This window comes from Panthera onca, chromosome B2 (genome assembly GCF_046562875.1).
Source record: "Panthera onca isolate mPanOnc1 chromosome B2, mPanOnc1 haplotype 2, whole genome shotgun sequence".
Classification (NCBI taxonomy): domain Eukaryota; kingdom Metazoa; phylum Chordata; class Mammalia; order Carnivora; family Felidae; genus Panthera; species Panthera onca.
The window spans coordinates 95701604-95726738 of record NC_138343.1 but is presented as its reverse complement, the minus strand read 5'-3'; the positions used below and the strand labels follow the sequence as shown (position 1 = coordinate 95726738).

Sequence of the window (25135 nt, the reverse complement as noted above, 5' to 3'; positions counted from 1 at the left end):
AGAAAGCTCTCAGTTTTTCCCCACTGAGGATGATCTTAGTGTTGGGTCTTTCATATATGGCTTTTATGATCTCGAGTTATGATCCTTCTATCCCTACTTTCTTGAGGGTTTTTATCGAGAAAGGATGCTGTATTGTGTCAAATGCTTTCTCTGCATCTATTGAGAGGGTCATATGGTTCTTGTCCTTTCTTTTATTGATGTGATGAATCACATTGATTGTTTTGTGGATATTGAGCCAGCCCTGCACCCCAGGTATAAGTCCCACTTGGTCGTGGTGAATAATTTTTTTAATGTATTGTTGGAGCCAGTTGGCTAATATCTTGTTGAGGATTTTTGCATCCATGTTCATCGGGGAAATTGGTCTATAGTTCTCCTTTTTAGTGGGGTCTCTGTTTGGTTTTGGATCCAAGGTAATGCTGGCCTCATAGAAAGAGTTGGAAGTTTTCCTTCCATTTCGATTTTTTTGGAACACCTTCAAGAGAATAGGTGCTAACTTTTAAATGTTTGGTAGAATTCCCTTGGAAAGCCATCTGGCCCTGGACTCTTATTTTTTGGGAGATTTTTTTATTACTGATTTGATTTCTTTACGGGTTATGGGTCTGTTCAAATTTTCTATTTCTTCCTGTTTCAGTTTTGGTAGTGTATATGTTTCTAGGAATTTGTCCATTTCTTCCAGATTGCCCATTTTATTGGCGTATAATTGCTCATAATATTCTTAATGTTTTTATTTCTGCTGTGTTGGTTGTGATCTCTCCTCTTTCATTCTTGATTTTATTTATTTGGGTCCTTTCCTTTTTCTTTTTGATCAAACTGGCTAGTGGTTTGTCAATTTGTTAATTCTTTCAAAGAACCAGTTTCTGGTTTCATTGATCTGTTTTGTTTTTTGGTTTCGATAGCATTAATTTCTGCCCTAATCTTTATTATTTCCTGTTTTCTGCTGGTTTGGGGTTTTATTTGCTGTTCTTTTTCCAGCTCCTTAAGGTGTAAGGTTAGGTTGTGTATCTGAGACCTTTCTTCCTTCTTTAGGAAGGCCTGGGTTGCTATATACTTCCCTCTTATGACCACCTTTGCTGCATCCCAGAGGTTTTTGGTTGTGGTGTTATTATTTTCATTGGCTTCCATGAACTTTTTAATTTCCTCTGTAACTTCTTGGTTAGCCCATTCATTCTTTAGTAGGATGTTCTTTAGTCTCCAAGTATTTGTTACCTTTCCAAACTTTTTCTTGTGTTTTGATTTCGAGTTTCATAGCATTGTGGTCTGAAAATATGCACGGTATGATCTCAGTCTTTTTGTACTTGTTGAGGGCTGGTTTGTGTTCCAGTATGTGGTCTATTCTGGAGAATGTTCCATGTGCACTGGAGAAGAATGTATATTCTGATGCTTTAGGATGAAATGTCCTGAATATATCTGTTAAGTCCATCTGGTCCAGTGTGTCATTCAAAGCCATTGTTTCCTTGTTGATTTTTTGATTAGATGATCTGTCCATTGTTGTGAGTGGGGTGTTGAAGTCCCCTACTCTTATGGTGTTATTATCAATGAGTTTCTTTATGTTTGTGATTAATTGATTTATATATTTGGGTGTTGCCACATTTGGCACATACATGTTTACAATTGTTAGGTCTTCTTGGTGGATAGACCCCTTAATTATGATGTAATGCCTTTTTGCATCTCTTGATACATCAGACAATCTAGACTTTAAAATAAAGACTGTAAGTATGGCTACTCCGTCTGTCTTTTGTTGACCATTAGCATGATAGGTGGTTCTCCGTACTCTTACTTTCAATCCGAAGGTGTCTTTAGGTCTAAAGTGGGTCTCTTGTAAACAGCATATAGATGGATCTTGTTTTCTTATCCATTCTGTTACCCTGTGTCTTTTGATTAGAACATTTAGTCTATTGACATTTAGAGTGAGTACTGAAAGATATGAATTTATTGCCATGATGTTGCTTGTAGACTTGGAGTTTCTGGTGGTGTTCTTTGGTCCTTTCTAGTCTTTGTTGCTTTTGGTCTTTGTTTGTTTGTTTGTTTTCATCTTTTCTCCCCTCAGAGAGTCCCCCTTAAAATTTCTTGCAGGGCTGGTTTAGTGGTCACAAACTCCTTTAATTTTTGTTTGGGAAACTTCTTATCTCTCCTATTTTGAATGAAATTGCCACATCATCCCAATTCCTGAGCCTTATTGACAATCTCTAACAATGGGCCTCCGAAGGGCCCCCATTCCTTTGTGTCACCTAGCAGGTTTTCACTTGCTACCGGCTGCATTCTGGATTTGGGGCTTGTTTAGCTAGTAGTAGCAGTGAGCCAGTGCTACTCAGCTGATGCATCAGCATGTCAGGGTGACCAAGAAACCTGAGCAGCCTTGTCCTGCAGCCTCTGTACCTCAGAAGGGACCGAAGAATTTTGGCAGCTTTGCAACAGCAGCTACACCCTGACATGGCTAAATACCCACTTTTGTTGCCCAGACCACATAGGACTTTCAGAGAATAATTGTTTAATTGTGTTTTAGGCATGGAAAAGGGATGTAAGACAGGAAAAGTGAAACATGACTTCCATAAATATTACATGTGAAGTTGCTTTTTTTCCCCCCTGACAGCGTGCACCCCTAATTAGCCAGATGGCAAATGTGTAATATTGGCATGATCGCCATCAGCTTAGGTTTTCTGGGACTATCCCAACCTTGAAACACTCTCTCCCATAGTCTTGATTTTTTGTTCATTAGAAAAACAACTTCTACAGGCCACCCACCTGTCATCTCCCCCCTGGATCTTCTACCATCCCTCCCACTGTATGGATTAACTGTCATTGCTCTTATCTGATGCCAGTCTTCCTCTAGATTCCATCCCCTTTCATCATCTCAGGAGCACGGTTTCAAAAATTCGTAACTGTATCATCAGTCTTTGCCTTTCCATTGAATCATTCTGATTAGCACACAGTCTTGCTGTTATGTCTCCCCTCTTAAAGAGGAAAAAAATACACACTCAAAAATCCTCTCTCCATCTCACTTGCATCCCTCCAACCACTGTTTCATTTCTAGCTCCCCTTTAGAGCAAAACTATTTGAAAGAGTTGAATGGTCTCAGGTCTCTGGTTCTTCACCGCCCGTTCTCTTTTGAGCACTCCATGCCACAGCAACTGCTGTCAAGGTCACCAAAGACTGCTATGTTGTTGGATCCAGTTGTTTGGTTTTTTTGAAAAACCTCTTGGCAACTTTTTATTTGAAAAACCGTCTTCCCTGTCAGCATTTGACTTCTTGAAATGACCCTCTTCCCTTGTTCTTCAGGACCCCTCTTCACCAGTCAAGCCTTCTTAGTCTCTGTTGCTAGTTTCTTCTCATCCTTAGGATCTAATGTGCTACCACTGAGGGTGGGTGGATGGGGAAGAAAGAGGAGTCTTACGGAGAGGTTTAGTGGTTTGGGAGCGTAAATGTGGTACATGACACTGGAAAGGCAGAAAGAGTGCTTATCCTGAAGAAACTCACCTAGCAGAAATGTTCTCAGAAATGTCAAGCAATAGGGGCAATAACAGATACTTTCGTGTCTTAGAAAAGTCATTTTATATGTTGAAATTTTGTAATAAACTACTTTGGGTTATTATAGATAGAGTAGCCAATTTGTTTAAAACAAAAAAGTTACTAGAATGTTTTCAGCTCTAGTTAGCTGATATTTATGTCAATATTAAAAAAATAAATAAAACCATGTATAATAAAGCAGTTAACTTGACTTGTATCAGAATAGATGCAGTCAAATGGCTTTTTTCAACTCCTGAATCTATGTACTTATTTCAAAGATGTTCTGGAAACATTTTTTGGGACATGGGGAACATTACTCCTAGACAATGTCCGTATCAAATACTAGACCCATGCCTATTTGTTAACTTCAAACAGCTTTAACATTTATCTTCTTCACCAGACTTGGCACCAAATGACTTTGTTGTTTAAAAAGATCACGAATGATTTGGGGTGCCTGGGTGGCTCAGTCGGTTGAGCTTTGGCTTAGGTCATGGTCTTGGGCATCGTGGGTTTGAGCCCTGTGTTGGGCTCTGTGCTGACAGCTCAGAGCCTGGAGCCTGCTTCGGATTCTGTGTCTCCCTGTCTCTCTGCACCTCCCCCGCTCATGTGCACACACGTGTGCATGCTCTCTCTCTCTCTCAAAAATAAGCATTAAAACCAATTTTTTTTAACGAATGAATAAGAGAAACCATCTTCAAAGAACAGAGTAAAAGTGTAAAAGAAAATTCCCTAAGTTCTGAAGACCACTTCAAAATTGGAATTTCAAAAACATTTTGAGCACTGGTACCTTTAGCTTAACGAGTGGTTATAACTTTCCAAGTATATAATTTTCTTTGAAAAGATCATTCATTGTTTTTGTGCTTTTGCATGTGATGATAAAAAAATTGTAAGGTTGATTATTTTATAATCTACATCTTGAGGATCTAGAATTGTATGTGGCCTGTAACCCTGTAGTAGTTTTTAAATCCTTCCATTCTTTTGGAGGCAACGGATACATTGTATTTCATAGGTGGTTATGGAGCTACGGCTTTAAATATGAAACGTGATCCTCTACATATTAAAACCAAAGGAGAAGAATTTCCCCTGACTCTGGGCCGGGACGTCTCTGGGGTGGTGATGGAATGCGGACTTGATGTGAGGTACTTCAAGCCTGGAGATGAGGTGAGATCTGCGTGGTCACTCTTCTTTTTCTAAATATACTTCCAAAAGAAGCAAAATGAAATTCGCATATCTGTGTCCTTGACCTTTTTTCTTCTTTTCAACAAGTATACTGAACTTTGGCCAGAACCTTCATGTTCTTGGTTCTGTTGTTACATTTTTCACAAACAATTAAAAAATAGCTTGACTGATAGGTGTCTGGGTGGCTCAGCCAATAAGTGTCTGACTCTTGATTTTGGCTCAGGTCATGATCTCCAGGTTTGTGAGATCGAGCCCCACATTGGACTTCACACTGGGCATGGAGCCTCCTAGAGATTCTCCCTTTCCCTCTACTGCTCATGCTCTCTCTCTCTCTAAAAAAAAAACTAAAAAAAGCCAAAAAATAGCTTGACTGTACCTGAACTTTCTAAATCTAGTGCTTAAGAATTACATACTTTAAAATATGTAGGATTGGGCTTTTTTTTTTTTTTTTTTTTGCCCTGGAAGAAGTCTTTAAATGACAGTTTCTACCCTATGGGTTAGGTGGTTTTAAAATAGCTAAAGTTTGGTATAATAACCTGTCATTTGTCACTTTGAACTTTTATACCAAGAAGTTAACATGAGCTCATAATAATAGCTAACACTGTTCTAGTTGCTTTTCATAAAATAACACATTTAATCCTAATGAAGTAGGTAGTTAGGCACCATTTACACGATGGGGAAACCAAGCTATAAAGAGGCCCCACGGCTGGTAAGCACGGGAGCCAGAATTCAAGCCCCAGAGACTGTGCTCTTACTAGTACTCCAAGTAGTCAGTAAATACACTAGGATTTACTGGCGTCTGCTTCCAATGTGGTTGGACTTGATAAATCCAGAATCGTACTACATTTATATTATGTGAAAATAACTCTTTTGCTTGGTATATTGCTGATTTGTGCTTTTTTCACAGGATGGGGTCTGTTACTGGGGAAAACCCTCATGCTGAGCTCTGGTCAGAAAATATGTTTCTAATGAAGTTGTGTGTTTCAGGTCTGGGCTGCAGTTCCTCCCTGGAAACAAGGCACTCTGTCAGAGTTTGTTGTAGTCAGTGGGAATGAGGTAACTCACCAACTCTGTGCTGAAATGCCATTAGAAAGTATAAACAAAGACTGACAAATATCTCTGAAATAACTGGTTGTTTTTCAGATCAGGTTTTTGTTTTATGGGTAGTTTTGAAGATAGAGAAGAGGAACTTTTGAAAGAGTAAAAAAGAATTTCATGTCATTAGTAACACTGCCTGCCAAAGCGGTTCTTTGTCTCCCGTGGAGCAGGGATTTGGAGTGAGATTGAGAAGCCCTGCTGTGTTTCTCAGTTTTACCCAGTATGAGCAGTTGAAACCAAATATACCAAATGGAGCATACCGATTAATCATCAACAGAAGCATGGGAGTATCAGGCTGTTTTAAATAACTTTAAAAACAGTCTAATAGAATACAGTCAGGTGAGCTTGACGATTTGAATAGAAAGGGGTTAACATTGAGCAAATTGGCTACAGAAGGCAGGGCAGGAAGGGAAAAGGGGGTATTACTGAGATCAGAGAAAGTCTGGAAAGATTATCTTCCACTAAATGGGAGTAAAGGAAACAGCTGATCTCAGAAACAAATTAGAATGTGTTTATGAGGGCTCAAGGTTTATTTGGATTTATTTCTGGGTATACTCAGGACTAATGGGATTATTGAATGTGGTCTCTTTATGAAGAATTAAGCTGCTTTATCTGATAATGTAGCCTATAAAATATTACTGAACCTCTGTGAGGTAGATTGAGTCATTAGGAGAATATTCCTTAGGGATAATCTTGGAGGAGGGCATGCAGTAAACACTGAACCTGGTAGAATGTTACAGACTTATCTATGAAAGTAGTTGGATTCCTACACAGGTAAGTGTGTTTACTTGTGTTTATAGGTTTGCAAGTCATTGCTTATTTTTAACTGCTCTCTTCGAATTTAGGTCTCTCTGAAGCCCAAATCACTCACTCATACTCAAGCTGCCTCTTTGCCGTATGTGGCTCTCACAGCCTGGTCTGCCATACACAAGGTTGGCGGCCTGAATGACAAGAATTGCACAGGAAAACGGTAAGTATCAACTGTGACATCTAAACCTCCCTTCAACTCTATTTGTGTCAGGTTCCACTTTCTTGTGTTGATTCTTAGCCCGAGCAAATGGGAATTAAAATTTTTTAAATGGAAACATGTAGGTGAACTTTAGTTGTGTGAATCGCCTAAATAGTGTGATTTCGTATGTGAATCTCTGCAAAGAAGATCCTAGCTTTTATTAGATTCCTTAAAAGTTTTAAGGATCATCTTATACATTTTCTGAAGAATGCTGTGAAGGTGCAGGTGTTTTTGTTTTGTTTTGTTTTCCTACCTCTACTAGGATTTACTCTCTCACTTGCATATTGTATTCCAAAGACCAGATATAAAGGGACTGCAAAACACTGTTGATTATTCTTAAGTTCTCTTAGGCTCAGTGCCTGGCATCCGTTAGGTCAATTCTTGTGCTTCAAAGTGTTTATTGTTTGAGTTAGCAACAGCAGTGAGTAGAAATGTCTTCGGTGTACTTGAGTCCGTATCCAGACCCTGCTACTTTCTAGCTGGGTGGCGCCCTCTGTCACTTCTCTTCTGTGAGTTTTGTTTTAATGGTTCAATGAGATAACACAAGTAAAACTAGTGGCCCAGATTGTGGCCCATGGAAGGCACTCAGTAAATAGTGGCTGCTGTTAGGAGCAATGAGATTGTATTTTTTTGTATTTTAGAAAGTTGGCCCGATAGGGGATACTGATTTTATTTTTTGGTGAGAAAAGGAGAGACTAAGAACCATTTAATGATGGTGATAAAGGAGAGAGCTATAGGTCAATTTTTAATAAGTTAAAATGAGTTTTTTGATTACTAAGAATTGTGCAGGTAAAATAACTATACTTTTCTGAAACCTTACCCTTTACATTTAATGTGTTGGGTTATAAAGGATTGAATTTAATGAAAGCTTAATAGCTGTATTTCTGAAAGCAGTGTGAAGATGATTCATCTAATGAAGTGCTACCCTTTGTTGTAGAATTCATGGCAGGTGTTTACTCTAAAGGTCAATCCTGTTTATTTTTTAAGCTTTTGAAGTTACCATTTAGGTCAACTACTTTGTTTAAAGTAAATTAGTCTGGCCACAAAGATTTTTCTAATGGTTTGTTTTCATTAATAACCTTGCAAAATTCAGGGTTTTTAGATCTTTATTATTACTGTAGGCTCTGCATTGACATTGATGCTTTATTATTTTGTTCTGTTCTTCCTTAAAAACATTAGACTTTCTGTGCCTGCGTGACCATAAGCGCACTATGGTTAGAGAGCTCTCATTCCTTTTGCCAGTTCAGGGTTCTCCACACATACTTGTTTTTAGTATCTTGAAGACAATTTAGAAACAACTCTAGTTGCCTCTTCTCAGGTACATGGATCTGTGCCCCATTTTATTACAAGCCTTGTGGGTAATTCCTTGGTACTGCGTTGCCTTGTGTTTAAGCAGTAATGGCTTGGAACTAGGGAAATAGAGCCCAGGTCCTGTTCTCCAACTCTGCTGCCGACTAATGAGGTGACCATGTGTGTGCCATTTCCAGTCTTGCGCAGTTTCCTCCAACGCACTGGGTGTAGGACGGGGCAGGTTGTTAGGGGAGCTCTGAGAAGTGGGAAGTTTTATACCTTCTAAGGCCATTATATTGTATATTCAGTTGGGTGTGTTCGTTGATTTAGCCACATATTAACCACACTGGAGTGAAATCTACTGTAAAGAGCCTCCCTAGCTCATCTCCTGAATTTCCTGCATCCCCGCATACTTGGTGACCTGACCTGTAGCATGCCTTTGTTCCAAGTGGTAATGAGACCTGGCCCCTGGGTGCTCTAGGAAACTTGTCTACTGAAGTGGTCATAATGGCCCACTTCTTCCACTCCTTATTTGTGGGAATTGAATGAGTGATGTGAGCATCTTAAGGCACTATAAAAAATTTTATGTGAAGAAATTCTGACGAGAGTGGGATTTTACTATACATCAATTCAGAGGTTCCAGTGTCCAGAGTGGCTTTTTTCAGTTTGACTATTCATTGTGAATGGGGGAGCATATTTTAGTGTCTCTAAGCCATAATTATTCTCTATTAGCTGTTGGCATTGAGGCATGTTTTAGTCTGCAGTAAAGCAGGTCAGTGTTTGTTAACGGGGTCTTAATAGTCTGTTTTTCTAACTGGTTAATTAAAAAAAAACAAAAAAAAACAAAAAAAAACACTCATCAGCACCCTGGAAGATTTTATAGGATTTCTTTATAACAAACAGCTTTTTGAAATTAAGACCAAGCTTTCTAAGAGTTCAATGTGTTTACTTTTTCCTTTTTTGTTATATAATTGTATTTCTGCAACAACTGAGCATCAGTTAACCAAGGTAATAGTTTAATATTGATGTCACAAAATGTCATTTATGCCTACACTTTGATAGCACTAGAAAATGTCAGGTGAAGTGATTTTTTTGTTACCAGCCCATCCATAGTTTCTTCATGATTTATTAAGTTGGAAAACATAGATAACCTAGGGCTCTCAAGATGATAGACAGGTTTTAAAAAGTGGTTACACCAGGTATATTTTGAAAGCAGTTCAGTCTGATGTTCTATTTATTGGTAGTGTCATGGTACATCTTGCGTATTTCATGCTCTACCTGAAATTCATCTTTTACAGGGAAAGTTGTACTTCACTCTGTTTGACAGAAGTGTTAGAAAGTCTTAGAAATTGAACCATTCCTCTTCTACAAAATAAATTTCACTTTTAAATTGTGTATACAATGCAATGAATTTAGGAATGCTTTTCGCTGTTTCTTACCTGATTAGGCTTTTTGACAGTAAAATTTTGTCCTATGATTGTAAATTGTGTGTCTGATTAGTTCTGTTACAGAATTACACAGGCTGCAACTTGAAAAACATCGGGTTTATCCCCCACCATCACTACCACCACTGTGCTTATATCGGTAATAACACAGTTTCCTTCTTTCAGAAGCCTTCTGCCTGTTCTTCACTGGACCACCCACCTATTTCTCCCTGTCTCCGCTCCCGCCACCCCTGTGGAGTTCGGGTTTTCATTTGCACTTGACTGGGTGGTAGGGTTAGAGGGGTAGGGGGAAGAAGAAAGAAACCCCGGCCCTTTACTTGCTCCTTTGTGAAGAAATCTTGGGGCTGGGAGGAAGAGGAGAGGGAGGGTGGAGACTCTGGCTGGTGTGATGCAAATGGATCTTGCCTCTGCTTCTGGACCCCCTGGAGCCCCAGGAGGGCTCAATTAAAGAAATAGTAGAAAATTCTCTCCTGGCAATTTGTGTTTTGCAGACGAGTTTTCTGGGTGACTAGGATAATATCTTGGGAAGTTGAGAAGTCATTTGCTCCTCAGTGACCGTAATTTAGCTTCCAGCATTGCCATTCAGCTGCAGCTGTTCTCACCGGGGTCATAGCTGACTAAGTGGCCAACCAGTGATCTTTCTCAGTTCTTATCATTTGATCTTCGTGAAGTATATGGCACTGTTAACCACTTCCTTAATACTCACTTTTTTCATGGTTTCAGGACACTGGACTCCTTTAGTTTTCTTGCCTTTTTGACCATTTCTTGTAATTTTTAGAGGACCCTTTCTTTCTCCAGTCCTTAACTGTTACTGTGTTCCCAGTGTCCACTCCATCATTACTCTCTGTCTCTCGGAGATCTCTCACCTACTCCCAGCTTCTGTGTATATTATGGAAGCTTGCAGATCTGTTTCTAATCCCAAACTCTCTGCTGAGTTTCAGTTAGATGGCTTTTTCATATTTGAAGCTCACCTGGTACAAAACAAGACTTCCTGACCGCCATCCTGGCTCTTCTCTACATTCCTAATGTCCATTAACTGGCATTTCCCTTAAGCCAAAACCTGATACTGTTTCTGAACTCTGCTGTCTCCCCGTCCACGGCACAACTCATTGTTCATGTCCTGTAAAATTTAGGATGGTTATCAAACTGGGAAAAATGTCTTCCGAGTTTCGTTAATGTGGGAGCTGTAAGATGTCTAGGGAGTCCAAGTTTTCTCATGCAGTGAGTAAGCCTCAAATGCTTTTGCATTTTAATTGACAGCCCTCATTTGTTAGTTTGGTGTTGATGTCTTCCTGGTAGCAGTGTTAAATGACAAAAATAATACAGTGTGCTAGTGCGTTTATCCTGTGTTCAAGGGGAAACAAGCCATAGATTGGGGAGCACAGTGCCTCTCAAGCAGGGGAGCATTCTTCCTGAAGGATTTTGGGCAAGAGCGAGTTTCATAGAGCATTGGAAGAGGCAGCACGGAAATGGCGTGGTTGGCCAGGAGGTCAGTGATTTCCTGATAAAGCTAGCAGGGCCTATTTCTTAGTAAGGTCAGCTAGCTAAAGCTGAGTTGGAGGATTGTGATCAGTGTTTGGTTTCCTTGACAGTGATGCATTCTTTTTAAGGGCAGACTTACTTAGGTTTAGATTTGACGTGGACCAGGCCTTGGGGTAGCCTCCATTTTGTGGGTCCTGATCTAAGAATTAATGTATTAGTGGTGTGTTGTAAGTTTTTACATGTCTTTTAATTGGAGGAACTTTCTACAGACTAGCTTCTGGTTCTGCACATCTCAAACCTTCTTTAACCATTTTTCTCCTTCACTACTTGCATAATCCAGTGCCAGCTACTGTGATACGTCCCTCTTATCATAATAAGACAACAGGTTCTTGATGCTTTGTTGTGCTAAATTGGTGGGAAGTAGGAGTATTCCTGGAAGGCATTCCTTAAGCAGGAAACAGCCTGCCATAACTTAACTCTACTCAGAAAGGACTTTAAACTGCATCGCAAAATGTATTTCCAAATGCACTTCCCTTCCCTTTGGGCTAGCATGTCCTGAACCCTGTTAGTTCCCTGGTTCCCTTCAGCCAAATCTCGTGTTACCGGTCAAGAGGGGAAGTGTAAAGGAGGGTGTAGAAATGGAAAGAGACAGAAATTTTAATGGATCGTAGTTAATACAGAAGGAAAAATCATTTCCCTCTACCTGAGTTCTCTGCTGAGACCTCTGTAATAAAACATTAACAAGAGAAACACAGTTTATTAATGTGTATACCACATATTAATGAGGTATAATTAGAGGAAAATGAGGAACTCAAATGGGTAGCTTAGAATTCAGACTAAAAAAACCTCTTCAGCTAAAGACGGAAGAGAGAAACGTGGGGGAAGGCCGTTGTGAGGAGGTTACCAGGAAAAGCAAGGTAAAATTTGTTGTACAGATTGAAGTTGGTGCCTCCTCCGTGGATAAGAGTCTAAAGTTATCTCTAGGGATTAACCTGTGTCCTTCCTGGTAGCTAGAAGAGGAGGTATGCCTTTGTAAATTTATGTCCTTAGGAAAACAGAGGAAGGGCAGAGAGCTTTCTTGGATCTGCTGTTTCTTAACTGCCTTCAGCTCAAAACAATCCTTATGCCAAAGGTGGTATATTTGGGGGCAACATATTCTGCCTCTTCGTTAGCATATATCATTTGCAAATTTTACAAAAATCTGTGTCCACGCAGATATTTTGCTAGGGGTTCATCTCAGGGCCTTTGTAAGGAAAGGGCCTGGAGCTAAAGCTTCATTGGTTCTGCTAAGAAGGAAAATAGGGTTTTCTTCTAGTCTAAGTTCTTGCCTGGGGCCCCCTGTAAACAAAAGACAGATTAAAAAGGGAAAAAGCACACACATTTGAGCTTTACATGACCTGAGACCTTCATAAGGAAATGAAGATCTCAAGAAATGGTTAAACCTGAGTGTTTTTATGCTACATTTGATGAGGAGTGAAGAGTCCTTAAAAAAAAAAAAAAAAAAAAAAAAAAGTGACAGGACAAATGGTATGAGCTAAGCATAATCAACTTGGAAATTTTAGCAAGGCCTATCCGTTGGGATTCCTCTCTGTACCTTTCTGTCTTGGAGATAAGGATGTCCCTTTCCTCCAGGTATAGGAGCACACCTCTCACATGAGGGTCTTGTGACCTGCTTCAGGGAAGAAGGTCAGGGAGTCCTTCCTGTATATGCTGTTTCTCAACTTCCATTAACTTAAAATATTCAACATGCCAACGTGCCATTTTTGGGGGTGATGTGTCCTGAACCCTGCCAGCTCTGTGGTAAATTTTTCTCTGACCAACCATGCTCCTTTTGTCTCTTATCCGTCGTATTGTTGCCATCATAAACATTCCTTCTTCCCATCTTCCTTTTTTCTCTCTGTTCTACACCAGATAGAAGGAACCAGTGATTTGGGATGGTTTCCACTGCCTATCCCATTTGGGGAGATGTGTTCCTGGTACCTCTGGTTGAACTTCTGAATTTCATTACCCACAGAATCATTGTTATAATATTGTATGAGGTTCTTGGTCCATTATGGGTTAGCTAAGCCTTAATAAATGGCTACCCTCGGCACCTTGCTAACATATATAAATAGCTTTGTTTTCATGGGAAAATGTGTTTAAAGTTCCAAACAACTAATTCACACATGAACTCTTCTGCAAATTGGGGAATGTCTACATGAATTACAGAGGCTTAGAAGGGGACACAAAAATCTAGGCTATCTTGGCTGAGTGTGGTTAATTTGTTTTGTAGTTCTACTTATTCAAATTAAGTTTCTCACTTTAGGAAGTAAATTTAGCATGTTTTGCTATATAACCCTTTTTCCCCTAGATTTAAAAGCATGAGAAATAAATGAGATTATAACCTTTTTAGCATCATCTCTAGTTTTTATATTTAATCAAAAAGTTTTTTAATGTTTATTTATTTTTGAGACAGAGAGGGACAGACTGCGAGTGGGGGAGGGTAGAAAGAAGGAGACACAGAATTGAAGCAGGCTCCAGGCTCCAAGCTGTCAGCACAGAGCCTGACACAGGGCTCGAACTCACAAACTGCAAGATCATGACCTGAACCAAAGTTGGACACTTAACCAACTGAGCCACCCAGGCGCCCCTATATTAATTTAATTTTCTCTGATTTGATTTAATTTAATTTTAGAGTGCGAGTCGGGAAGAGGGGCAGAGGGAGAAAGAGAATCTCAAGCTGAGCTTGAAACCTGATGTTGGACTCAGTCCCACAACCCTGAGATCATGAGCTGAACTGAAATCAAGAGTCAGACGTTCAACTGACTGAGCCACCCAGGCACCCCATCATCATCCTTAGTTTTTAAAGACCATTTGTTTCTGCTTATGGAAGAGTTAGACATATTTAAGTCATCTTTGTTCCTGAGCCATTAGGACTTTAAATAGGGGGCACTCTAATCTTGCAACGTGGCTTCTCCCCCCCAACAAGCACATTGTCTAGGGAGAATCATGAAGGTCATATACTTCTATGTTAGAAAAATGGGGAAAGTAAATATAAGCTTAAATAAGATGGAAAAAGCCAGTTTTTCTTTTTTGTGGACTCCTAGGGTGATCATCATTTCCCAGATGAATCTGAGGCATGCAGGTTCAATTAGTGAGAATTAGGACTAGAACCCAGGTCTCTAGATCCCCAGTCCTGGCCTTTTGATTTCTGGGGCTAAGCCAGGATATAGAAATTTGAAAGCTTATTCCTTGTTTCTGGATCTCTGACTGTTTTGTTTCATATATTTTTTATTTGCAAGGCAGTTTGGGTGTTGATGCCTTACCTCATCAGTCTGTAATACTGAAAATGTGATTGTAGATGACTTAGATGCCCAAATACAGTAAAAAGTGACTCAGTCATGGAAAAGAAGCCAACATTGACTTAGTACCTTAATGTATGTTTAGGCGGAATTCAGAGATTAGGCAGAGGTGACAGGGAAAATCAGGTTGTAGGGCTTAAGAATGCATATGCAGTGTAATAATTATTCATACTTTCTCCTGTATTTTTATCTCTGCCAGAGTGCAAATCCCACTGACTTCAAAGAAGAGCTCCACATGTGAACTTAGGAAGTAAGAGAGGAACGTGATTAAAAATCTTGGCCATTTTGAATTATTGTGCTTTTTCCAAATAGAGTATTTCCTGGGTACTTGCTCTATACAATAAGCAATATTCTTCACTCGGCAAATAGACTTCTACTTCAGCGAGGCTTGAATATATAGTGTGACCATTATAGCAAGCTGGGTAGAAAGTGTTTCTGCTGTATAGCACTTCAGTGAAGGGCCACTGGGGGTAAGCAACAGCGGTGCTTTTCCCTTTGTATTGAAAGTGCTTTGAAGAGTACAAGAATAGTTAGTTCAGCCACAGGACTTCAAACCATGGAGGACTAACCGACCTATTGCTGGCCTTAAATTCATTTTGCCTACTGTCCTTTTCTGAGACTTTGAAGAAAAGTGCAGGCCCTGATTGAATCTGCACAAAACATGGAGTCTGCAGGACCAGAGAATGCTGTGTCCCTAGGTCTTCTTTACAAGCTGATTGTATGTGGCATTCCAACGGGCTTGCGCCTTGCCTGTTTTGCACTTGGAGGTGCCATCAAGTGGCAATATCAGGAACTGAAGCTGCTGTTGTAGAACCACTCCCTCTTCTGCCAAGCAGTGCTGTGAAACAACATTTTTGCTTTTTAATTTGGAGGAATGAGGCTGCTGTGGATCAAGAGTTATGGGGAGGCGATCAGCTGACAATAATAAGGTTGGAGATGTATCTGGCAGTTGGATCCTTAAGCAGCCATTATATTTGGTATCCTCTTTTGTTTGTTTATTTACTTTGAGAGAGAGCGAGAGTAGGGGAGGGGCAGAGAGAGAGGAGAGGGAGTGAGTCCCAAGCAAGCTCCACACTGCCAGAGCAGAGCCCAAGTGGGGCTCAAACTCATGAACCATGAGATCGTTATCTGAGCCAAAATCAAGATTCTGATGCTTTATTGACTGAGCCACCCAGGTGTCCCTGGTATCCTCTTAATACAGCATTCCCAGGGAGAGAAGTAGAAATGAATTTCAAACTTTTCTTTACTGGAAGGAATTTTAATGCAGTCTTCCAAATATCAGAGTGATTCCCTCACTTGAGGTAGTAGCAATTGTTGCCTTGATTGTAGGGTAAACTGCTGATTTGGATGATATTTGACGTCAAGAAACATCAGGCATCTGTTATGTCCAGGGTAGTATGCCCAGTGCTGCATAATACGTGCTCTCTGCCCTCAAAGCCTTCCAGAATAGCTTGGGAAGCAAGCATATGGGTGAAAGTTAACATCATGGCAAATGCCAAATGCATAACATTGGGGCTTTTTTTTAGGGGTGTAGGAAAACGGATTTAGCTGCAAGGGCAGGGACACTTCAGCAAGCAGTAAAGGCATTTGAGAGTTTGAGGAATGGGCCAGTATGCATAGGACTTGAGCATAAGAGTGAGGGGACCAGGGTAGCTGAGAGAGTTCTATTTAGGAAATAGAAGTCAGAGTTGAGATAAAGATTAGACTGTGAAGAATTTACATGAATGTTTGACTTACCACATTTCCATAAAAATGGGCCAGAATAACAAGAGAATATTTCATGGATGAATTAATTTTTGGATATGTCTGTAAGGCAGTTTTAATGCTTCTCATTCTTCCTCCGTTTAGGAAGTACTCAAGCTATTAAATGTATGAAGTGTAGGATTTTAGAGGAGTTTGTCTTTGAAGGTTTTTTTCCCCTTCTGTGCACTTTATAATTCTTTGAAAATTAAAAGTAATTTCTCTAGAAGGAACACAATTAACAAGGAGACTGATTTTAATTACATTTAATAGTATTGCTTTCAAAGGGAATAGCTGGCTCAGAAATTTTAGTAGTAACTTTTAAGATCTAAAGGGTGATGAACAGCCTTCTGTGATTTGGGTAAGAGAGGAAAACAAAATGAAACTCGGGTTAGGATTATAGACATAGTGCATGTCCCGAGATCCTGTGTACTTGCTAGAGGCAGGTGGCAAAATTCTCTGCACTTTCTAGCTGCCAAGTCAAAGAGGGACTGACATAGTTTGGGCAACCGGAGGTGAGAGAGAGGAAGTCCTTTTGGGTTGAGACCAAACTGATAGGAACCCAGGATTGGCGTGTTAAGGGCAGTGAGAGAGGTGCAGAATCCAAACCCGAAAATAGCAAAATGATCTGGGATGTTAGATGGTATCCGTGGCCATAAAATGAAACCGAAGGTAGGATAGGAGCGAGACAGGGTGAGGGAGAGAGCCTGGAGGAGGTAAACTCCAAACTGAACACCCTTGGTCTAGAAGGCAAGAGGGCTACACTAAGCAAATGTAGTAAAAACCTGGAGCCCAAGGTTGTTTGTGCTGATAGGATAGATTCATCTGCTTTAATAGGAAGCCAAATTGAGGATAAGATTGATTTCTATTTATGAAAGTTGATGAGCTTGTCGGGACATGTCTGAACAAAAGACATTCTACTTTGGCAGGAATGTGGTCAGGAATGTGATTTTGTTCTTAGAGAGCTACTGAATCTAACACACTGAAAGGATCCCATAGCTCCCTCTTATAGAGAAAGTTATGATAATTTTAGCCTGGAAAAATTGTAAGGCATATGTTACCAAGAACTGTTTGAGACACTTAAAAAAAAAAAAACAATATGTGGGTATTTTTGGTGTTTGATATTTTTGGTATTTGGTATTCTTAGTAGAGAGTTCATAGAATGTTTAGCTTTAAGCATTTATAGATTCTTGGTGAGCCTAAAATGAAAATCCTTATGTGATATAACCTTGGGAAGCTGAATGACTTTATTTGCTTTGAGCCAGTTCATATTGAAAACCTCTTGTTTATTTATCCCATTATGTTGACCTAATATTTTCATTAATTGTAGTTTCTTTTGCATTACAGTGTTTTAATCTTGGGTGCTTCAGGTGGAGTTGGTACTTTTGCTATACAGGTAAGACAGTTTTTTTAGTTTTGTGAATAGGAAGATTATTTTCATGAATTTATAAGTTCACACGTTATAAATTAGTTTTTTAAGGCTGAGAGAAAGATAGGTTCAGTAAATTCATTGTAATTTCAGCTTTCTTTTCTAAGAAGGAAATTTCCTAATGTAGAAGGAAGCATTAACCTCTCTAGTGATTTAATACATGAGTTAGTTTATTGATGTCCTCTATAACAAATGTAGGAAAGCCTTTTGGAAGGAAGACTGGGGACAATGCAGGTGGATGGAAGTTTGCAATTTGGTAGAAACTGATAAGCTGATTCTAAAATGTATATAAAAATGAAGTAGCCAAAATACTGTAAAGATGGCATTATTTCCCCAAAGTGATCTATAGATTCAATGCAGTCCTATCAAAATGGCAACTGCCTTTTTTGCATACGTGAACAAGCTGATCCTACAATGCGTATGGAATTTTAAGAGACCCCAAATTGACAATCTTGACAAAAGACAAAGTTGGAGGATGTACATTTCTCAATCTTAACACTTGCTACACAACTACAGTAATCAAAACAATGTGATACTGGCATAAAGATAAACATACGGATCAATGGAATAGAATTGAACATCCAGAAATAAAACCATACATCTATTGTCAATTGATTTTTTTTTTTTTTTTTTTTTTTTTTTACTAGGGTGGCAATACGGTTAAATAGGGAAAAGAATAGTCTTTTCAGTTAATGGTTCTGAAACAACTAGATATCCACATGCAAAAGAATGAAGGTGGACCCCTACCTTACATCATATGTGAAAACTAACTCAGCCCGGGTCAAAGACCTAAGCATAAGAGCTAAAACTATTGAACTTTAGAAGTAAACAAGAGTAAATCTTCATGACCTTGGATTTGGCAACAGATTTTTTGGTATGACACCAAAAGCATAAGCACCAGAAGAAAAAAAAAAAAACCAGATAAATTGGACTTCATCAAAATTAACGGTTTTTGTGACTCAAAGACAACATTAAGAAAGGAATAAGTCAACACACGGGGAGCAAATATTTGTAAATCAGTTCTCTAATAAGGGTATAATATCCAGAATATATAAAGAATTCTTACAACTCAACAAAAGACATCCCAGTTAACAAATTAGCAAAGGACTTGAATAGCCTTTTTTTTTTTTTTTTTTTTTTCCAGAGAAGATCTACAAATGGCCAGTAAGCCCATGGAAGGATAGTCAGCATCATTAGTCATTAGGGAAATGCAAATGGAAACCATAGTGAGGTATTACTTCACACCTACTAGGATGGCTATTGAAAAAAGAAAACAGAAAATGGCCATGTTGATCAGAATGTAGAGAAACTGAAACCCTTGTACACGCTAAGGGAAATGTAAAATGCTGCAGCTGCTATGGAAGACAGTTTGGCAGTTCTTTAAAATGTTAAACATATAGGGGCGCCTGGGTGGCGCAGTCGGTTAAGCGACCGACTTCAGCCAGGTCGCGATCTCGCGGTCCGTGAGTTCGAGCCCCGCGTCGGGCTCTGGGCTGATGGCTCGGAGCCTGGAGCCTCTTTCCGATTCTGTGTCTCCCTCTCTCTCTGACCCTCCCCCGTTCATGCTCTGTCTCTCTCTGTCCCAAAAATAAATTAAAAACGTTGAAAAAAAAATTAAAAAAAAAAAAAAATGTTAAACATATAATTGCCATAAGACTTAGTAGTTCCAGGGGTGCCTGGGTGGCTCAGGTGGTTAAGCTTCTAACTCATGGATCTTAGCTCAGGTCATGATCTCATGGTTCAAAAGATTGAGCCCATAGTTAGGCTCTGTGTTGACAGTGCAGAGCCTGCTTGGGATTCTCTCTCTCTCCCTCTGTCTCTGCCCCTGCCCTGCTTGCACACACATGTGCATGCTCGTTCTCTCTCTCAAAATAAACATGAAAAAAAAAAAAAGACTTAGTAGTTCCATTCCTAGGTATATGCCTGAGAGAAATGAAAACATATGTTCAGACAAAACCTTGTACACAGATGTTCATAGCAGCATCCATATTCATAGTAGCCAAAGAGTGGAAACAACCCTAATGTCTATCAATTGATGGATAAAGAAAATGTGGTAGATACATACACAGTGAAATATTCTTCAGCCATAAAAAAGGATGAAGTTCTGCTGCATTATACAACGTTGATCAGCCGTCAAAACATTATGCTAAGCGAAAGAATCCAGACACAAAAGGTCACATTTTGTATTGTTCCATTTATATCTTATCCAGAAGCAGCAAATCCATAGAGACAGCAGATTAGTGATGCCAAGCGTTGGGGAAGGAAGGAATGGGGAATGACTGCTTAATGGGCATGGGGTTTATTTTTGAGGTAAGGAAAATGTTCTAGAAGTAGACAGTGGTGATGGTTGTTCAATGTTGTGAACATACATAATGAATTGTACACTTTAAAATTGCTAACATGTTGAATTTTATGTTTCTATCTGAACTTTACCTCAAACAGAAGAAAACAAAACAGTGCCCTGAGCTTCCAGGAACAGGTTGGCACCTAGTGGCTGCTCCCATTATGGTTGAATGTGTAACTGACTGGCTCCTGAGGGAGGGGGCTTGATTATTGAGCCTCCCTCAATGTGCAGGGAGAGGCCCTTTCTGCAATATGAGGCTAGTGAGCATATTCAGAGGATTGGCCACATCACTTTCCAGAAGGGAGACTTCGGGTGCTATGCTCTCCCACCCAGACCCCACCTGAGATCTTTTGAAGACCCAGATAGTGGTGGAAGGTTTCATCTACGTGCTAACTAAATTAGGGAGAGGGGAGAGGACTGCTAGGAGATGCAAACCTTGACTTCTTTTTAAGTCGGGTGTAGGTTAATGAATAACTAAATGGAAGAAAGGAAAAGGAGAGAGGGTGGGAGGAAAAGAGAAATACCATATTCTGCTGGTTAGCGTGTAAATTGGTACAGGGACTTGGGAAATCACTGGGTACCATCTAATAAATCTGAATGTACGTGGCCTTATGGCAACCCAAAATATCCACTTTTATGAATATACTCTGCAATTATATGCACTGTTAATATCTATAATTCTGGTACATGCATGTTATCTCCCACTGGAAACAACTCAAATGTTCATCAACAGTAAAATGGATAATTTGTGGTATAGTCTTACATTGGAATATTATATAATCATGAAAACTATAGTTGCACACAGAGAAGTACATGAATCTTATGAACAGCATATTAATGAAAGAAGTCAGAGACAGCCAATTCGATTCTGTTTAATGACCTTCAAGAACAGGTTAAACTAAAGAGTGTTAGGGAGTAAGACTCAAAAAAAAAAAAAAAAAAAGGTAAAAGGGTCATGTAATAGTCTGGATGGTAGTATTATTTTTGAGGGAGTGAGGGGGCTTTGATTGGGAGGGAGAAAGTTAGGAGGCTCATAAGCATGATGTGCGATCCAGGTCTTAATATGGAGTGATGCTTACAGTATTGTTTGCTTTGTAATAATTTGTTAAGCTATGCATTTAAATTCCATACACTTTTCGGGGTTATATTTTACAACAAAAATACTTTTTAAAGTTTCTTTTAAATGTTTTTTTTTGAAAGAGGGAGAGAGACAGAGTGTGCATGGGAGAGGGGCAGAGAGAGAGGGTGACACAGAATCCGAAGCAGGCTCCAGGCTCTGAGCTGTCAGCACAGAATCTGACACGGGGCTTGAACCCACAAACCACGAAGTCATGACCTGAGCTGAAATAGCATGCTTAACCAACTGAGCCACCTAGGCGCCCCATAACAAAAATATTTTAATTAAATAAAAACAGTAATAGGAAAGTATCAAGGTTTGATCTCATACAAAGTTATTATGAGAATAAGGAATAGAAGAACATATCTGTAGATGATAACAGCACATCAGAAAATATGCCCACAGGACAGATCAAATGTAACCTATGACTTCTAATTTTTTTTTTTTTTTTTAAGTAGACTCCACATCTAATGTGGGACTTGAACTCACAACCCTGACATTAAGAGTCCTATGCTCTATCAACTGTGCCAGCCAAGTGCCCCCAAATATAGCCTACAATTTCAAAACAGGTTTAAAAAATTGAAAATATACAAGACATGAACAAACAAACAAAACAGACTTGGAAAAACTTGGGGAAAAATGTAAAAATAAACCAAAAAATTATTTAGCAATGAAGACTAAACTAGAAGGAATTCAGTAGCATCAAACACAATCCATAATGCTGCCATAAATAGAAATAGAATGTGCAAAATAGGAAAAAGTTTAAAACCCAAAAGAAAACAAGTAAAACAAATTCAAGAGATAGTGTCAAATATTGAAGAGAGGAAAGGTGACTGATATGTGGACAGTAGGAATCTGTGAAGAGGAAAACCAAAACAAGGGAATCGAACAAATACTAAAATCTGTAATTCAAGAAACTTCTTTATTTTCCTGAAATTAGATTATTTGAAACTATATATGACCACAGCACTTCTCTAAGGACAGGGTCCTAGAATGAGCAATATCAAGGAAAATCCTAGTAGAATTACTGGCTTCTAAAGAAAAAAAACAAAAAACCTTGGGACAGGGACACCTTTAAAAAAAAAGTCACTTCTGTGAAATTTTTTACTTCTGAGAAGTAAAAATTAGATTAACATCAGACTTTTTGACAGCAATGTTGTAGTGCCAGGGGGAAGGATGGAGTAACGTGTTTATAGTATACCCTTGCTTGCGTGTCTTCAGACTATACTAACTTTTTTTTTTAATGTTTATTTTTAAGAGAAAATGAACACGAGTGGGGGAGGGGCAGAGAGAGAGGGAGACAGAATCGGAAGCAGGCTCCAGGCTCTGAGCTGTCAGCACAGAGCCCGATGTGGGGCTCAAACTCATGAAGCGTGAGATCATGACCTGAGCCGAAACTGGACACTTGACTGGCTGAGCCACCCGGGCGCCCCAGACTATAGTAACTTTATATACAGCCAAACTGGCCTTCATGTAAAAAGATCACATAGGAACTATTAATAACTTGTAAGAACTTGGAGAATATGTTCTTACCCCTTTCGGAGAAATCTAGAGCATGAACTTCTGACAACTGAAATGACTGGTGAGACGTCAAATTAAGGACTGGTGGGAAATGTTAAATGTAAATGTATCTGTAGAACTAAAACTAAGGGCTTAGAGTGCATTGTGTAAAAGCCATATGCTCTGATGAGGCAAATACAGCACAACTCTTTTTTAAAAGAGGGGGAAAACTGGAAGAGCATATATTAAAATTGTAATGCTTTCATTAATCAGGTCATTAGTGTTAGTAATAATAAATAATGTTAGTACTCAAAGACTGTTATGCATATAATGTACAGTAAAAAAAAAACCAAACCAGGTATTTATGGTATATTTTAATTGTTGGCTCCTCTGTCTTTGACAGCCAGGATTTTATGTGTGGAAGAAAGGAGATACAGGTAAAACAGGAAAGCAGTTAAGTAGGAGCTTTGTAGTCCTGAAGTTGAATTGGAGATCTCAATAGGAACTCAAGAGATACTTTGTGTATGTAAAGCTATCTCTTGATAGATCATTGCTCATGAAAATAATGCAGGACTTCTTGGAGAAACGCAGATTCTAGATCTAGGACACGAAATGTACAATAATGAGTCTAGAATATATGAAATAGAGAAACTATCAAAAACTACTTGAGTCGTGTCAAAAAAGACTTAGGAGCTGAGGTGCCTGGAGGGCTCAGTTGGTTAAGCTGAGGTCGGTTAAACTTCGGCTCAGGTCATGATCATGCGGTTCACGCATTCAAGTTCCGCATCAGGTTCTCTGTCGTCAGTGGGGAGACCGCTTTGGATCATCTGTCCCCCTCTCACTTTGCCCCTCCCCCGCTTGTGTGTGTGCTCTTTCTCAAAAATAAACATTAAAAAAAAAGACATAGGAGCCAACTTGAAGACACTAAGATGTGACAGTTTTAGCTTCAACAATAGTTATACAGTGGATTAAAATCCTTCAGATACATGACTTAATATATATTTTTTAAATGGTCACCTTTGGGAAATGATAGGAAAGCAATTTATTTTATAAACTGGTAAAGGAGAAACAATTATTTGTCTTACCTTTCCTATATGAACTGTATACCTGAATAAGCAAAATTTATATATGAGGGGAGATGTTTCTTTATGATAGTATTCCAACTACTAAATGAAAAAAGAATTAGAATATCACTATTTTACAACCACCATTAAATAACTAAGATCTTCAGAAGAGCAATAACCAGACATTATGTGCCTCTTAAGATTTTGCTAGCCTCTATCCATAGTCTTGTAAGGAGATTGAAAGAGAACACAGACACAAAGCAGCATGTGGAATTGCCCCGTGAGTGTGCAATAAGAAGTTCCAGACTGTGGGAAACTCTACAGGTCAGATGGCCTGGATTCTTCCACAAATAAATTATAAGAAAGTGAAGGGCTAAAAGAGGAGCCCATAGTTTAAAAAGAGACTTAAAAGACCTCCTGTTTTTAAAATGCATAAGACTGAACTGAAGTGTCTAGGGAATGCATATTTGGGTGACAAAACTATTTTTAAAAAATTTTTTTAACATTTTTTTAAATTTATTTTTGAGACAGGGAGAGACAGAGCATGAACAGGGGAGGGTCAGAGAGAGGGCGACACAGAATCTGAAACAGGCTCCAGGCTCTGAGCTGTCAGCACAGAGCCTGACGCGGGCTCGAACTCACGGACCGCGAGATCATGACCTGAGCTGAAGTTGGCTGCCTAACCGACTGAGCCACCCAGGCGCCCCTAAAACTATTTTTTATAATGGAAGGAGATGATTACTTTAAATACCATGATAATGGTGGCTTCTTAGAAGGGAGGCCGGGCACCTGAAAGAGGTTGTAGAATGCTTGCCACATCCTCCCTCTTTATCTGAGTGGGGTCTACCTTCTAGGCATTTTCTACACATGTGTTTTATTTGACATAATCCTTTTTTAAAAGTCTTTAATAGTGTTCAAAGATACTAGATAGTTCTAAGTGGGAGAGGAAAAACTAGGAATTTGAGAAAAAAAAATCATTGAACTGTTTCAACATGAGACATATTCTTCTTGAGGATTTAATACACATATTAAATGCTTAGAACATAATTTCATTTTTCCTTAACATTTTTTTAAGATGGATACTGGATATTCATCTTGGATTATGTTTTGCACCTACTTTAGTTTGGGGCTTTCTGCTGACAGCAACATATCCTCATGCTCAAGTATTTCTGTTTATAGCCCATGAACATCGTAAAATTGTATATGAGGTCACTCCTAAATGTTTTAATTCCCCTCAGATTTCCAGGGCATATAAACCCTTGGTCAATATTGCTTTGGAAAAGTGAGAAGTTAGATAAGATTATGGATGGCCTTAAAATTCTTTGTTTAGTTTTTGTATTTAACAGGTATTTATTAGTACCTGTGTATGTCATAGAGTAGGGATTCAGTGGTGAACTCAATAAACACAGATCTCTTATCTTCTAATGAACCTTTGCAACTCATAAGGAAAGCTCAGGAAGTTGATACTTGGGACAGGATTGAGAAAACAGCTGATCTGTTATGACCTATGATCATCAGCACAAAAATTACTCCATGAACTTCAAACAACTATTCTTAGGCTGCTAATGACCCCCCTTTTAATTCTGTGAAATT

General features: G+C 39.1%; 1 protein-coding gene across 2 annotated transcripts in view; it reads left to right on the top strand.

Annotated features, from left to right (window-relative positions):
• Positions 1-25135, top strand: part of RTN4IP1 (reticulon 4 interacting protein 1) — a 151783-nt gene that overhangs the window by 108418 nt on the left and 18230 nt on the right. For both annotated transcript variants that reach the window (XM_078447179.2, XM_060616297.3), the window contains exons 2-5: positions 4514-4665; positions 5671-5739; positions 6627-6751; positions 17436-17484. In XM_078447179.2, the coding sequence (XP_078303305.1) occupies positions 4540-4665; positions 5671-5739; positions 6627-6751; positions 17436-17484 (369 nt within the window). In that variant the 5' untranslated portion in view covers positions 4514-4539. The remainder of the gene's footprint in view (positions 1-4513; positions 4666-5670; positions 5740-6626; positions 6752-17435; positions 17485-25135) is intronic.